Here is a 17,401-nt window from a genome sequence, read left to right as displayed (position 1 = left end):
CAGCACACGTGACCACCGTTTTACAGACACAAACTACAATCCCCACAAGCCGCCGTGCTCCATGTACTCTCCATGACACGCCCTGATGTAGACTGCCTAGTCCAAACACAATCTTGGCTGGTGCAGTCATACAGCTGAACGGCGCTCGGAGAATACAGGGGAGCGGCACAGTTCAGGAACAGCTGTCCTTACTGCGCATGCCCGTTCTGCACAGCGAGAATGGGGAAACTGTGCTTGCACAGTCTCCCAGCACAGATAGGGCCACCACTGACAATAGGAGAAAAGGGAGACCTAACTGCGCATGTTCGACTGCCGGGAACAGCACTAAGAGGACGTATCAAGTAGAAACAAGCGATCAACAAACCAATTGCCATGGGTTAACCCTGGGTGTAAGTAGAAGCAAACGCTTCAATCAGGAAAATGCATGTTATTGGGAGACTTATTATTTTACATAGGCCACTCACTGAGCCTAAAATTATATTGTGGGAATACCCCTTTAATATATTTCTTCATACATCCCTAATAACTACATCTCCACATTCTAATTAACCAAATGAGCAAATCAAACATTGTTACAATGATCACAATGGCACGTGTGACAGTCACCAATGCCTTCTACAAATACTATACCGGTCATATTCCGAAAAGCCAAAGCAATTCTCCAGAGATTCACAGCTAGTTGTTTAGACGTCATCTTACTTTTAGCAGTCTCCTTCATTGCGCACATTCCATACGATGGCATGTTCACTTGGTCAACATTTCCTCACTCACGTAAGCTACAACCATGCTGTTGATACGCACTCTCTAATATCCCTCTTTGATAACTGTAAAACCTTTCATCAACCATACTACTGCCATAGTAGCTTCCCGTCAAACAAATGGAACCCCCCCCCCATTTCATTCTCATTACTTGCAGGATATGATTGTCCTCAAATCAAGTCAACAAGTCCATCCACAACTCGTGTCTCCCTTCTATTTCTGACCTCAGCAGTTAGTATCTTCTATGGGCTTGTTCACACAAGCATAAATCAGCTTCTTATTGCCCTTTAAAATAAAACAGAATGAAATATGGGAGTATATCAATGAATAGCCAACTCTTATACTATCCTTAGATCAAGTCTAAATGGCGACTTTAGTTGTATGTCATAAAACACTATGGTTGAGATCGTGGTCAGCAGTTACTTCCAATAGAGTGCAACAGTCTCACGTGTGGCCAACAAGCTGGTCTCGTGGTTGCATGGAGTGGCACAGTGTGACTGAAGGCTTTCCTACAAATATATCCGTCAAAGGTTGCCAAACATCCAAAGGCATTGTCTAGACATTTAGCCATCCTACCATACAAAGCAGTATAAAGCATTGTATTTTATCCACAGAATACCAGCTTAAATGATCAGAAACTAAACTATGCAGCCTCAAACTACTGAGGACTGTCTAAAGTTAGAATATGGATAAGACACTGTGCAGTGTAAAATAAGGCTTCGTTCACATCTGCGTCAGAGCTCCGTTTTAGCATTCCGTCAGGACGGAACCCTGACTGAAACCACAGGTTTTCGTTTGCATCATGATTATTTTCAATGGTGACGGATGCGGTGAAAATGTTTTCCATTTGTCTCAGTTATGCAAGTGTTTTGACGGAAGCAATACCGTAGTCGACTAACCTATGGTTTCCATTTGTTTCAGTCAGGGTTTCGTTCTGACGGAAAGCTCCGACGTAACACCAGAACGGAGCCCTGATGCAGATGTGAATGGAGCCTTATTCTTACAAATCTCAATTGTCCTCTCCGGTCATGTTGCTAAAATGCTTTTCAGCTATACCTTAGTTATATCCATTTCTATCCTCTCCATTCCCCAAAAGCAACAGGAAGTGCCTACCTTTACAGCTCCCATAGGGGTTATCACCAAGCTGCCCCGACCCATGAAAGGCAAATCTTTCTAATAGGGGCAGCGACAACATAGCAGTAAAGGCAGTCATACTAAATGTCAGTCATTCTACAAAATAAAAACTGAAATAATGAAGAAATGGTTGGTGCCGCAAGGTACATACAGGAGTTTTCATTTACACTACACTATTTTTTTTTAGTGGACTTTAATGCTCGTGGCTTAGCCAACACGTAATATCGTACCAAAGAGCACAGGTTGGGAAGTAATGCGGAGGACTTGTGATATTTTCTGAAAAACAAAACAAAAAATCATATAACAATTAAAATTTGTTTATAAAATGCTAAGCACTTGGGCCTCATGCACATGAACGTAGCCATGTGCACGGCCGTGATTTTCGGGCTGGCCGGCCGCGGAGTGTCACCCTCAAGTCGCCCGAAAATCGCGGGCTGTGCACATGGCCGCGTCCATTATTTTCTATGAGCCTGGACCACAGAACACGGCCGTAATAAGACATGTCCGTTCTTTCTGCGGTCCATGCTCCTGAGCCACGCACGTACCATGGAAACCACAGTCGTGTGCATGGGCCCATAGAGATGAATAGGGCCGCAATTCTCCCATAGATTTTCGGGGGAATTGTGGCTGCAAAAGCACGTTCATGAGGCCTTATTTTTCTGACTCATTACTGCCTTAGGCCCTGTTCACAGTTTTTTTTTTGCAGGCAGAAAAAATGCCTCAGAATTCCTTCAGGAATTTTGAGTCAGATTTTAACATGCTTGCACTTTTTTTGCCGCGGTTTTCCATTTAAGCTAATGTAAGGTCCATGGGACAAAAAATGCTCGGAAACTAGCACCGCAGGTTTTTTTCTGCCTCCCATTGATTTCAATAGGAGGTTAGAGGCAGAACCCGCATCAAGAAAGGACATGCCGACTTTTTCCCCCCATGAGCGGCTAAAACCACCCGGGGGAAAAAACGCCTCTGCCTGCCATTGGAATCAAGGGGGCAACTTCAGACGTTTTTTAGCACCGATTCAGATGCATCAAAGTTGCAAGTTTCTTGCATCAAAATCAGGGCCAAAAAATTCAGTGTGAACAGGGCTTTACGCTTACAGAGCTCTGCATGCATAGGCGATAAACATCGCTTCTATATAAATACCATACAAAGCCTATAATATTTGTATTATATGGATTTCCAAGTTTCCCTTTTTAGAGTAAACTACACCGCTCAGCCATTACATTAAAACCAGTGAATAAAGATATTCTCATTACAATGGCACCTGTTAAAGATTGGTATATATAAAGGCATCAAGTGAACAGTCAGTTCTTGAAGTTGGTGTTGGAAGAAGGAAAAATAGGCAAGTGTACAAAGATCTAAACGCCTTTAACCATCACAATTGGGCCCTTGTCAAACGACAAAAGGCAGGTCTTGTGGGGTGTTCCCGGAATTCAGTGGTTAGTATTCAACAAAAATGTCCAAGAAAGGGCAAACAGTGAACCGGCAATAGACACCTAGGCGCCCAAGGCTCATTAATGCACATAGGGAGAAGACCAGCCCGTCTGGTTCAATCCCACAGAAGAGCTACTATAATGCGGACAATGATACAAAGGTGTCAGAACACACAGCACATCATAGCTGGCAGTGTATCCATAGATCAGCCACAGTGCCCATGCTGACCCCTGTCAAAAGTGCCTAAATGGGCATCAAAACTGGACCACAGAAGAATAGGAGCAGGAGGTAGTATGATCTGATGCATTACATTTTCTCTTACAACTCGTAAATGGCATGTGGGAGCACGTGCGTTGCTGACCAGGGAAAAAGATGGCCCAAGGATGAACTATGGGAAGTAAACCGTCAGAGGCAGTGTGATGCTCTGGGCAATGTTTAGCTGAGAAACCTTGGGTCCTGGCATTCATGTGGATGGTACTTTGACACGTACCACCTACCTAAACATTGTTGCCTGGCTACGGGCTCTTCAGACGTATAGTGTGCACTGCTACACTGCAAAAATTATTCAGGAATGGTTTGAGGAACAGGACACTGAGTTCAAGGTGTTGACTTGACCTTCAAATTCCCCAGATCTCAAACCAATGAAGCATATGTGGGATGTGCTGAGAAAACAAGTCCACTTCACAACCTAAAGGACTCAAAGGATCTTCTGCTAACATTTTGGTGCCAGACACCAGAGGACCCCTTCAGAGGTCTTGTAGAGTCCATGTCTTGACGGTTCAGAGCTTTTTTGGCAGGAAGAGTGGGATCTACACAATAACAGGCAGGTGGTTTTAATGTCAGAGTAATTTCTACATGAAAAAAAAAGAAAAACCTTCATCAGGATGGTACCTTACGAGTTGAATATATAACAGAATAGCTGTTTGGGCCAATTATTCCTTAGCCCGTTAACGCATTATCACGTAACTGTATGTGATGAGGGTTAAGGGGAAGCATGGAGCGAGCTAACGGGCTGAGCGTGCTCCATACTCTGCGGGTGACAGCTGAGTTACACAGCCGACACCTCACTGCAACAAGCGGAATCAAAGTTCACTTTGATTCCGCCCGTTTAACACCTTAAATGACGCGGTCAATTGCGACTGCGGCATTTAAAGTGTTAGGCTGGGTTCACACGACCATGTTACGTCTGTAATGGACGGAACGTATTTCGGCCGCTAATCCAGGACCGAACACACTGCAGGGAGCCGGGCTCCTAGCAGCATAGTTATGTACGACACTAGGAGTCCCTGCCTCTCCATGGAACTACTGTCCCGTACTGAAAACATGATTACAGTACGGGACAGTTGTCCTGCAGCGAGGCAGGGACTCCTAGTGTCGTACATAACTATGCTGCTAGGAGCCCGGCTCCCTGCAGTGTGTTCGGTACGGGACTTGCGGCCGAAATACGTTCCGTCCATTACGGACGTAACATGCTCGTGTGAATCCAGCCTTAGAATCAGGGGGACACCCCCTCAAAAAGCCATTGCGCCCCCCCCACAGCACAATCGGCTGGTAACAACAAAGGCCACCAGGTCCGCCATCTTTGTACTCCTTTGAAGCTCTGCCTCCAGCAGGGCTTCAAAGGAGACTGTCAGAATCACGATATAATGCAATACATTAGTATTGCAATATATCATGCAAGCGATCCAATTATCGCTGCTTCAAAAAAATGAAATAAAAAGTGATCAAAAAGTCACATATCCCCTAAAATGGTATTGGTGAAAACTACAGCTCGCCCTGCAAAATTTAGCACCTCACACCTCTGAATTGATAGAAAAATAAAAAATAAAAGTTATGGCTCTATATGGCGACACAAAACATTTTAATTTAGCAAATATTTTAAGTGGTAAAAACAACAAACATGTAAATTTGGTATCGCCGTAATTGTATCAAACGGTAGAATAAAGTGAATATGTAGTTTTTAGCGCCTGATGGACGCCATAAGAACAAAACCACCATAATAATGGCGTAATCGCTGTTTTTCACCGCACAAATAATTTTTTTCCCAGCTTTCGCATTACATTATGTGGAACAATAAAAAGGTGCCACAAAAAACAAGCCCTCATATGGCTATATAGACAGAAAAAAAACAAAAAAAAAAAACAACATAGCTTTTGGAAGATGGGGAGGAAAAAACAAAAGTGAAAATCAAAAAAAAAATGGCTGAGGGAAGGGGTTAATGAATAAATCAAAGTCAAGAAATCCCCAAAAACAAATTTATAAGTTAGCTGTTAGAGATGCAGGTTCTACAGACAGCAAAATATTACAATACATTCCACAGAATGCAATGATCATGAATATATTTCCTTGGCTAGATTACCGATTTTAAGCACGAGAGAACAAATAAATTGCAAAATTTCATTGCATTAATATGGTTATGTAAAAAGAAGAAGTCACTTACTAATATTCTTTAATTTAAACTTCCGTACTAAATGGTGCAGTTAAAACCCGGTGAATTGTTCCCGGAAGTCCTGCAGCTTTTCTAATATTGATGACGCGCCGCCATGGCCCCAAGTGACGGAGGGCTTGCTTCCTGTGCTGTTTGTGTCGGCGTGTTATCAATGGCATGACCGCAAGGGGGTGTCACATTGCCTATGGCTGGAGTACCCGAGCAGACCATCAGCTAGCGCCTTGCTCGGGACTCCAGCACTGCACCAGACATTTGGTCAGTGACTTTCAGGGGTTTCTTGTCGCTGGAGTTCCTGAGCGGAGCATCAGCTGATGCTCCGATCGGGGACTCCACCACTGCTGCTGCCGACATCACTGTCCATATATGGACAGTGACTTCAGGGGTTTCCTATCACTGGAGTCCCAAGCAGAGCATCAGCTGATACCATAGGACACCTTCAGAGGTCTTGTAGAGTCCATGACTCCAGCGATAGGAAATGCGACAGCCCCTTGCGGTCATTCCATTGATAACACACCGACACGAACAGCACAGGAAGCAAGCACTCAGTGACGTGGGGCCGTGTCGGCGCGTCATCAATATTAGAAAAGCTCCAGGACTTCCAGGAACAATTTACCGTGTTTGAACTGCACCCTTTAGTACCGAATTTTTAATCAAAGTACATTAGTAAGGGACTTTATGAATTGCATTAATATTTTTATGTAATCATTGGTCCCCGGGTAACCCCTTAAACTTCCACATCCCTGTAAACAAGTCAGCAGCGCTTATCAGAGGCCTCTACCTGTCCACATGACACATGCATAATCCACATCTTCTACATCGTGCCAACATATTACATAAATACAGGACACATGCCAGAAATACACTGTAAAACGGACATACCACCTTACTAGTCAGTATTGACTTCTTCAAACCTCTGCTTCAGACAATGATATGGATCAAGACGATATGAATATAATCCAATATGTCTTTACACGTATTATTGACCATACTAATTGGCTAGTACACTGGACATCATTATGCACCTAGGGGTTAAGTGGGCACTGAATTCCTCCCCAGCTGCAGGCCTGGCTGCTCCTCCCCCCTTCTATCAGCACACACCTGGCAGGACACAGTGAAGCCTCACAATGCAGCTCTCAGCTCACAGGAGCAGCATTGTGTGGCTCCTGACATGGAAAGGAGGAAGGGGGAGGAAGACACAGAGGAACCTGTGTCAAATCCATTGACAACCAATAAAGCCTACAAAGAATTAAAAGATGATCTGCCCGTGCAAAGAAACAGTGACTAGAAAACACATCAGACTGTTAGCTCTTCTGGGCAGAGACCACATTCTTTGCCATCCCTGTTTATTCCCGCTCAGCACCAAGTATAGATTACAGGTCAAACATTAGCGCTAAACACTATAGATAATATACATATATACACATCTCATGTTGACGGTGCGAGCAGCGCTCAGGAAGTGGTGAGGTCTGTGTATAAGGAGAAGGTATTGAAGCACAGAGAGTGCACTTACAAAGCTTTCTTCATTGCTTCCCTTCCTGCCACTATTTACAGGGTGGGAATTCCAAATAAACACTTCCTCCCTGTAGACTCTGCCCCAAGGGGGGACAAAAAGCCACATGGTAACCATCTGCTTAACTGCATACTTACTTGTTCTCAGCAAGGCCGGGATGGCTTTTAGCATCTCATACTGACATTGCTCAGTGTGGTCATTTACATAGAGCCATATAATAATGAACGCAAGGAACGTGAGCAGTAAACGTCACACAGAGGTGACAGTACCGGATAAGGTGGTACATGGCACACACAGGCAGTGAAGTTTAAAAGGGGTGGGTGCAGAGGAGGAGGCAGACAGCTGAGCGAGGAGGGGGTGGCAGAGAACATACAACCCAGGTGTAATGCAGTGAAAAGGGAAGCAATAGTGTCACTGTGATTGGGAGCAAGCAAACATGGCAGGAAATAGAAAAGAACCAGAAAATATATCATGAAAGAACTCACACAAGACAAGAGATCCACAGACTGGAGGGGGGAAAAAACGCATCATAAAGCAAGCACAGCGAAGAAAAGCTGAGTGCAATGAAATCAAAATGAGAAAAGTGCAGAGAGAGCACAAAGAGGAAAAGAGCAAGAAAAGCAAAATGAAGAGGGGAGAGGACAGAGGAAAATGAAGGAGAGGGGTGGGTGTGAGGGGGAAAAGTGCAGACGCCACAGAGTGGAAACCAAAGGAAAAAAAGCTACAGAGAGAGAAGCCAAGGAGTGTGAACAGCAGAAATGAGACAGAGGGGAGAGAGCTGGCGATGCAAGCAGAGAGAATGAGCGTGAAAAGCTGGAGAGAGGAAAAAAAGCTCAGCAAAGGTGTGGGAGACATGGCCAGAGAGAGACAGGAGGAGGAGGGGGTGGAAAAGTAGGGGAGATCAGGAAGCACACGAGTAAGGAAAGTGGGAGTCACACCGCACACTCATGGGGTACCGATTAGTAAGAAGCAAAACACATTCAAGCTGTAAGGGAAGCATTAAACACGCAGAAGCAAGGGAGGGAGACATAGAAAGAGGAGTTAGAGAGGCAGCCGTTAGCAGCAGGCAGGGGACCTGGCAGTGCCAGCCCTCAGCATGTAACACAGAGCACAGATGGGGGGAGAAGAGAGAGAGAGGAGAGAGGAATAGCATGTTGTTCAATCTCCTTTCAGCGTCCAAATCCTACTCCCCCCTCCTCCTCCTCTCCTCACTCTCTCCCCGGCTGCAGGGCTGGAATTTTCCACTGGTTTTTTGCACATCCCTCAGCCTCCAGGAATGCGGCTGGCTACTTTTCCCTCCATGCACAACCAGGGGAGAGGAGGCCAGGACACCGGCGGCTAAAGGAAGGGGGGGGGGGGGTGGAGGAGAGGAGGTGGTAGGACACAGCTGGCCAGCCCCCTGGAAGGAAGGCTCTGACTGTGCAACACATGTGCTCTCCTCAACCAACCCCCATAAATCGCCTCATCGCATGCACGACAAATGACTTGGGACCCAAGTTACACCGCCATGTCTGTAGAATTTTACATCAACATACAAAGTGAATTAGTAATGCTGGAACAGGAATCACTGAGCCGGACGATATTGATGGCATATAATGCTAGACCATGGTCATGTCTAGAATGGTAATGCACCCTGTAGGCACTGTACCAAACCATATGTGAACAATATGGCCGCAGGTAGAGGTCATCCTATTGACGTCATACCAATACTTACACCCCAAGTGTCTATAAAACTATGCTGTCACAAGGATGAGCTCTACCTTTGCGCCTAGATCGTTTACACATTGCCGCAGGTTTGGTGCAGACCCAATCGGTGGTTTATAAAGTATATATTACCTCACTGGAAAAATAAAGAGATCGTGCACTTCTAGGGGGAGATTTATGTAAACTGTCCAATAGAGAAACAGTTCCTTGTTGCCAATAGCAACCAATCACAGCTTTCATTTTCAAGAGCACTATAAGAAATTAAAGCTACACTGATTGGTTGCTATGGGTAACCGTTTTTCTGTTGGACAGGTTTCATGATACTCAGTGTTTCATGAGAGCTCAGATGACAGTTGAACAGAGCAAAATAGTTCGGTCACACATCTGACAGCGGAGAAGAGATAAACCATTGTCTGTTTCCAAGGGCAACACGTTGAAAATTAAAAGCAAGTATGGAAGTAAATAGAGAATAGTATGAAATAACACATTAGGTGCAAAAACAGTAAAGCAACGTAGCTGCAAAGCCAGTCAACTCTTCAGCTAGATTTAAACTGTATTATCTTGTGACACTTGCAGCAACATTTCAGACGGTTGACGTACTTGTAGATCTCTGGATGCATTCGGGTATATTCACAAGCGGCAGATTTGTTGCAGAAACCCAAGCACATGCTGCCAAAACAACCCCCCCCCCCCCATCCAGATGTATGGGATGGGTTTTCCAGTCGTAGAAATTTCTGCAATGAGTCTGTCTCGTGAGAACATACAAAACTGAATGTAGTTAATCAACTATAATGTCAATTTAAAAGCAATCTATTTTTTTTCCACCATTCTAAAAAATAAGTGTCAGTGTTGCACATAGCAGCCAACCAGACCAGAGCTTTCATTCTTCGACAGCAGACTGAAAATGAAAGAAGTGACCCGATTGGTGAAAGTTTTTATGCACGAGGCCCTATGTTCTGTGTGTTGCAAAAAATCATTACTATGCAAAAGAATAGAAAAGTATCGGGCCAATCTTACATAATTATTACAACAGCAACCTTTTCACGAGGTGTAAAACAGAGGTCCAAAAGGATCACTTCGGTATTATAGCCAAAATGTTATAAAATCTACACTATCATAAATAATAAGTATACACGTGTTTTGTCGGAGTATGGTATTAGACTATACTTCGTTTTTACTTGCGCTCCATGAATGTCTATGATAGGAGATGACAGTGTGTTCATTAATGCTATTATCGTCCATGTAGAATTAGATTTTAGTTTACCGTATGATTCTTGTTAAATCTCTAAGGCCCCATGCCCACGACCATCACGGTCCGGGATTACTGGCACGGACAGCCATCCGCATTTGGGGGCCGTGCTCTTATAAAGTATGGGAGCACGTAATATAAAAATATAGGACATGTCCTGTTTTTTTACGGAAGGTTTCCACAACATGGACACCTTCCCATAAATATATGGGAAGGTGTCAGTCGGCCATAGAAATGAATGTCTGTAATAACGGACCGTAATCACGGACGGAATCTACGGTCGTGTGCATGGGGCCTTAGAAATTGGCTGCTACAGCTATAATTCAGGCACAGAAAAAACACTGTAAATTTAAGGTGCAAGTTGGATACTGTTCACATTATGTCTAGGCGATATATTCCATCCATACACCAGGGAAGTCTCCGGACGTGTGTGTCGAACATATGTATACAGCAGTGTACATCATCCATAGGCCCCCATGTTAAAAAATGTATAGCGCGTAGTATAATTTTTTTTTAACGAATGTACAGGAAATCCATGCAGGCTGTGCTTTTCTGTACAGAAGAAAAAAATGGCATGCCAACAAATACATGCCAGCAGAGGCCAAAAGTACACGATTTTTGGCATCCAAAACAATAGTATAAGAATTAGCACCGAATTCAGTATTCAAAAATTCATTGTGCCCAGGCAGCCACACACAAGAGAAAAAAAAAAAAAAAAAGTGCAACGTTTTACATAACACAGATAATTAGCAGGTTTGGACGACATTAATGTGCATGGCCACCTTAAGAGATAAGTGGCCCCGCAATAAGACCGTTAAAAGACAACTATAGCTTTTTTTTCTAGGCACACTGGCAGCCAGGCTACTGGACTTTGTCCAGCTACACTCCAAGTACAAGGTTTACGTGGTGGTGCATTACTGCCACAGATATAACAAGAAGTGATCATGATGATATTGGTTGTATCTCACGAAAAACTTTACATCTATGGCCATCTAATCACCGTTTAGGAATGCAAGCACTCAAGACGGGGGCAAGCAAAGATTTTCTTAACTTTAAAAAAAAAACAAACATTTTAATTTACAGAAACAACACCGTCGCACACTCAACACGGCATTTAAATTCACTGCCACCTGCACAATAGGAAGGTGTGTAAAAACATAGGAATATGTCAATGTGCTTATCAAGCGCCAAATTATTATTTGAGTGTCGCGTTGCAGTAGCGGCAGCCTGAGAGTGGCAACGTGGCCACATTAACTTTCATTACTACGCGATAACATAGCAATATTTGGCCTGTGTCACAGTAAAAGTCACCGTGTAGCCCTAGCCTAAGGGCTGCATCATCTCCCTACAACTCTTCCCCATTAAGAAGTGTAAATGCAGCCAGTAAATCAAAAGTCCCCCCCATCCTTATAAATAGAATCACCCTTTTACACATAGCAATAATCGGTACAATTTGTTCATCTCCGAGCAATCGTAAAAATTAATGCCAATTCTAAATGCACAAAAAAAGATCAAACATTAACGCTAAAACTATTGTTTATCAAAATTGATTATTCATCCATGGAATGACTAACTGCTGTCATGTAAACTGGCCTGCTTTGCCTGCCAATCTGCTTGCGGAATGACACCGGTCTTTATTGTAGCCTGTATTTGGTCAACAGACCCAAAGGCAAAAGCGGTTATAAAACAGTCTGTATGGTAACGGACATGCAATTTGAAATAATGCCATGACTCCTTACTTTATCTTCAGAATAATCTTCTAATTTAGAGCTAATCCCATGGAAAAACCACCTACATCATAGCAAACACCGATGGCATCCATTCCTCTAGAATCACGACAAGCAGAGTAAACACAGGCACCATGCACACGACCGTCATTTTCATCCGTAATTATGGATGAAATTGCAGACCAATTCATTTCTATTGACCACACAGACACCTTTCCGTATATTTATAGCTGTGTTCCCGGGCCGTGGAAATGTTCCGCAAATTATAGAATGTGTCCTATTCTTGTCCGCTTGTGGCACGGACTCGCCCATAGAAGTCAGTGGGCGCTTCCGCATTTGCATATGGATCTGTATCTGTAGCGGTCGGACCCGTATTTGTGGACAATAAAAACACTTACGGTCGCGTGCATGAGGCCTTAAACCAAAAAAAAAAGCAAAGCATGTATAGGTGAAGACTAGGATCAGCCGTGAAATCGAACTGCCCTTGAAAAGGAATGTCTGGCAGGATTTAAAATGCCAAAAGCAAAAGGATACAAAAACATCATTCTAACTAATCACCCCAATAATGTTGACTCTTCAGTGTGTTTACACACTACAATTATGCAACACACCAATTTGTTAACATTATTATGACTTCTACTGTACATGTAGCAGTTTCCACGATTCCATTATAAAATATTAGTCTATTCATTGATATGCAAACTAGAAATGACTGTTCACACGTAATAGACCCTGTGAATATGACGATATTAACTTCAAACATGGAGACAGAGCTCCTTCCCAAATTGAATCAGCCGCTACAGGTCATTTAGATGCAACTATTACCACTAAAGAAGACTGGAAACGTTGGCCAGTCTTGAGATAAAAGTTAGCCGATCCTCGATTGAAAAATGAACATCAACAATCGTTCTCTATGGTTGACAGAAGACTTCGGTCTGCCAGGCTCAAAAATTTCAGCTGTGGTCTGTTGAAATTAGCAGAAATCGTTCGTTCCTTTGAAATTTTGTGCAAGCCCCACGTAATACATTTTTTGGAAAAAAAAAAAATCTAACTCCCTGATCTGTCTCTTCTATTGCCGGAGAAATCGCTCGTACAAATGATTGATCCCTTGGACAATTGATCAGCTGCATTGCGGCTGATCATTATCAATGTATATGGCCGGCTTAACCCACTAAGAATTGCCATATATAAACCCATCCTGCAATCAGCTTATGCCAATAACATGATGGCACCAGAAGTCCCACAAATATATAGGTTGCCCATACACTCCCATCCATGATAATGTTGAGGCAATAAAGGCGGACGTCTTTCACAGACACTTTCTATTTAACTAGGATTTGTCTAAAATCAGAAATAGGCACCTTTATGTAGAACATTGTAAACAAAATCCTGATCAAGCAGCTGATAGGTGTTCACAACTACAGGGTAAGGTATGTCAACATCTTAAAAGGTAAGACATCTTCAGCTAATACATGAGTACATGTGCCTTCCAAGTGAAAAAAATAACATGGTCAGGAAAGAATGTGCCAAGTAACCTATACATCCTGTAGGACATCCTCCCGCAGGGTCTTCTTTATCCTGGGGCCTGCCTTTGTATACATAGATTTTTTTTTTACATGTATCTAATTTTTACACCTACTTTGCACACAGCCTTCGTTCACATCTGTGTCCGGGCTCCGTTCAGGCGTTCTGTCTGAGCTTTCAGTCAGAGGAACCCATGAACGGAACCCTGACAAACGAACGCCATAGGTTTCCTTTTCATCACCACTAATTTCAATGGTGACTGATCCGGTGCAAATGGTTTCCATTTGTCTCCGATGTGCAAGGGTTCTGTCGTTTTGATGGAATGAACAGCGCAGTCGACTACGGTACTGCTTCCGTCAAAATCCTTGCACAATTTAAACAAAACGGAAACCATTTGCACCGGATCCATCACCTATGGTTTCCGTTTGTTTCAGTCAGGGTTCCGTTCATGGGTTCTCCTGACAGAAATCTCAGATGGAACGCCTGAACGGAGCCCTGACGCAGATGCGAACGAAGCCTTAAAAAGACTTGCTACAGACTTTATTAGGGTATGCATTAAAGCTTCTACAGTCTCTCATCATAGTAAATGGGAAAAAACAAAGGCGGCAATCAACCAACCTCAAAATGTAGATTCTTCATCAAATGAAATGGACAACTATATACTACAACTGTATTTATGGCACTATTGCTGCTAGGCTTGTTACAAATACAACTTTTTATGCATGAAGTTTACCATCTTCCATTGAGGAATCGAACATAGATAAAAAGTCATAGGACTGGAAAGAGAATTTTCATCCCCCAAAGGCCAGATGATGTGAAAGCGGGTATTCATTGCATCAGATATGTCAAAAATGGTGGAGTCCAGCAGCTGGGAGTGGCACTGATCCAGATAACAAGGGGAGCCATTTCTCTGAGGAAGTAAATGGGAATTACAAAAACCTCAATCGCCATGAATCCAGATTCCTCACAAGGGATGAGGAAAAAGCATAGCCTCCTACTCTTGTGCCAGTTGTCAGATTTGCGTCCCTTTCCAATATTTATATTATAAAGAATTTTTATAAAACTAAGTGCAGTAGTGGTTGGCATCACGCAGCTATTAGCTAGCCCCAACTGATAAGCGTATAAAAGGGCAGGCGAGGTGTAGTCCATGTCTATAGATTGTAGAGTAGGCTAGGGTGGAACAAATGTTGAGAACATGAAGTCTTCGAGCCAGTTCACACGTTCGGGATAGGATGCGGATTTGCGTTGAGCAGAACAAATCCGCATCATTTTACTGTACAACGCAAGTAGAAGGGCTTCTACAAACCCAAACCACATGCAGCGTATTTTTACATTGCAGATTCATAGATGCGGATAGACATTTAAAATCTGCAGCATGCCCTTTTCCCACGGATTCAATGCGTATTAATTGCAGATTTTCTTCCTAGAAATCAATTCGATGTTAAAATCCGCAATGAAATCCGCACCATAAACAAATACGCACTTGCAGTTTTCTGAACGCGGATTGATATGTGGATTTCATCCGCATCAAATCCTCACCGTGTGAACTGACCCCTATCGTACAACACGGTGTTAAAAAAAAAAATCAAGTTAGAGCACTTAACGCTTTATGTACAAAAAAAAGAAATAAAAAAGGTTCAGCGGCTGGCGCCTTCAAAAAGTATTTAAATTCTGTTTGATTTGCAGGATTTTTAAAAGTTCTGGTGTTTCCATAGTAACGTAATGCTGTACAGAAACCCTATACAGCCCTTCTTTAACGTCAAAGACAAATGTGTTTGTAAGGCTTCAGTCCCTTGCATTGCCTTCCGTAACGTATTATTGCGACTATATTTATTCCCAGACTGAAGCCAATTTATTTAATAGTAGAAATCTCAAATGGGTTTAAACCGGCTATGCTAGTTGCACACGACCGATGTGTCGCTCGGGCCGTTTTTAGCGGCATCCGAGTGTCACCCGATAGTCTTAACGGACCAATTCACTTTAGCGGGTGGAAAGATAGGACACGTCCTATCCTTCCATGGATCACTGATGGGACTCGGCCGGCGCACACTGTCGTGTGCAATAGGCATTAGACCTTCATACATTTGTTGCGCAGGGCTGTCCACATTAGCTGGTGTCAGACAATGTACAATCATCTGTAAAATCATTAGGTTGGCTGAAAAGACCTTCTAAAACCCAAATGATCATATTATACATCGCATCTACAGCCAACACACTATGCACAGGTCACATCCACCTGTGCCCAACATAGATCCAGTATTTCAGCCAACATCTCATTTTGGAGATAAGAAAAACTACTAGAAACAGCTTGAGTAGATTAGTGTCCATACCCCCAAAAACTCCAACCCCATTGGGGCCCAGATTACTCTATCCTAAGTGCACACACCACAAAAAAATATATATAACAGAAAACAATCTACAAAGTAATGCACACGAAAACCTGTGCAACTTTGCTGTAAAAGTAGTAGTCAAACCATATAAAAGCCAGTAGCAACGTTCGAAATATTTGCTAACGGCATACTATTGGAGCGCATGTTGACATCTGCGTGGGAGGGTCCGTTTGGGGCTTTCTCCACAGACATGGCCCAAAATACAAGAAACTATACCGAAGCATGCTGCACTATTGTTTCAGCTAAAACCACGGACACCATGATGGAAACCCGAATGAATCCATTAAACTCAATGGGTTTCGTCGGGCACGGATAGTGTCCATCATGCAACGAAACCGGAGCTTACGGTATTTTCGATGTTCTGCCACTCTGATGGAGAACAACGGAAACACAGACGCCGATGTGAACAGGCCCTAATAAGTGTAATACCAACAGCAGCAGACAACATGGACCTGACGTGCATATAAAAAGGAGAAAGGACAACCCCTTTTCAGATTGATGCTGCGGGACTGGCTTCTCACACTTGATAAATTACTTATTTTGATGGGGGAAGTGACTGTCTGCTAAACATTAGTTTTACATGTGCCATTTAAATGAATCACTGACCATGTAATACATGGATGGCAAGTCTGCCAGAGAGAAAACTGCTCTTTGTATGCAGCTCTCGTCTGAATTAGAGGGGTCCAAAAAGGGGATCCTTTCCTATGACGTCCATGTGCCCTAATTGTGAAACAACTCGCAACAAATTCGAGAGAAAAAAAAAGGCTTTATTTACAGGCACCTGATTGGCTGGATGGTATTCAGCCGCCGATTGGTGCTTCAGATAATGCTGTCACTTTCTGCTTGGAGAAGGAGACTGAGCTGTTCAGATGGCTGCTGCAGCAAACTCACTGGAAACCACTGGTAAAGTAAAAAATACAACTTGACTGTTTTGCATTGGGCTGAGAGTAGATCTGATGCACATTACATTCAGTACATACAACCGATTGGTTTATTTTTACAAACTGCAACTGGAATACTGCTAAATAATTTAAAACTTACATCAAATGGACCCTAGATAGGTAAAACCTAAAATGCTAATTATATTAAAACATATTATACCAATGGCTTGGAAATGACATGCAGCAACGAATAACAGTATTTGCAAAGATGGAAAAAACCTTTCTTCCTTTCACATTAGAACTTGTGCAGAAATAAAATAAGCCAGAATAAAAAATATCAGAAGTAATGCCTGAATAATGTGTAATTGTGCCTACATACATGTACCTTAGTAGCTTTTAATTTACAACAGGGGGGGTATTATATTATTTCTGATATATATATATATATATATATATATATATACACACGCACGCACACACACACACAATATCTCCCTCTATTAGACGAGTAACTGAACTTTCGATATGCCGTAGAGACATATCAGAAGTTTTGATCGGTGGGGGTCTGGGTCCCAAGACCCCCACCATCGCTAAAACAAAGGGGCAAAAGTGCCCAGCTGAGCACTTTCGGCTGTGATCGGCT

General features: G+C 43.0%; 1 protein-coding gene across 3 annotated transcripts in view; it reads right to left on the bottom strand.

Moving 5' to 3' along the window:
* AHDC1 (AT-hook DNA binding motif containing 1) overlaps positions 1-17,401 on the bottom strand; it is an 81,485-nt gene that overhangs the window by 51,641 nt on the left and 12,443 nt on the right. Inside the window, exon 1 of one of the 3 annotated variants that reach the window (XM_075853436.1) lies at positions 7,421-8,575. The exons of the other annotated variants lie outside the window; for them this stretch is intronic. Within the exon in view, the coding sequence (XP_075709551.1) occupies positions 7,421-7,454 (34 nt within the window). The 5' untranslated portion in view covers positions 7,455-8,575. Of the gene's footprint in view, positions 1-7,420; positions 8,576-17,401 lie in introns of those variants that run through there. 3 annotated transcript variants of the gene reach the window in all.

Source organism: Rhinoderma darwinii, chromosome 2, assembly GCF_050947455.1.
Source record: "Rhinoderma darwinii isolate aRhiDar2 chromosome 2, aRhiDar2.hap1, whole genome shotgun sequence".
NCBI lineage: Eukaryota > Metazoa > Chordata > Amphibia > Anura > Rhinodermatidae > Rhinoderma > Rhinoderma darwinii.
The sequence above is the reverse complement of the archived record's forward strand: the minus strand, read 5'-3'. Positions and strand labels throughout refer to the sequence as shown.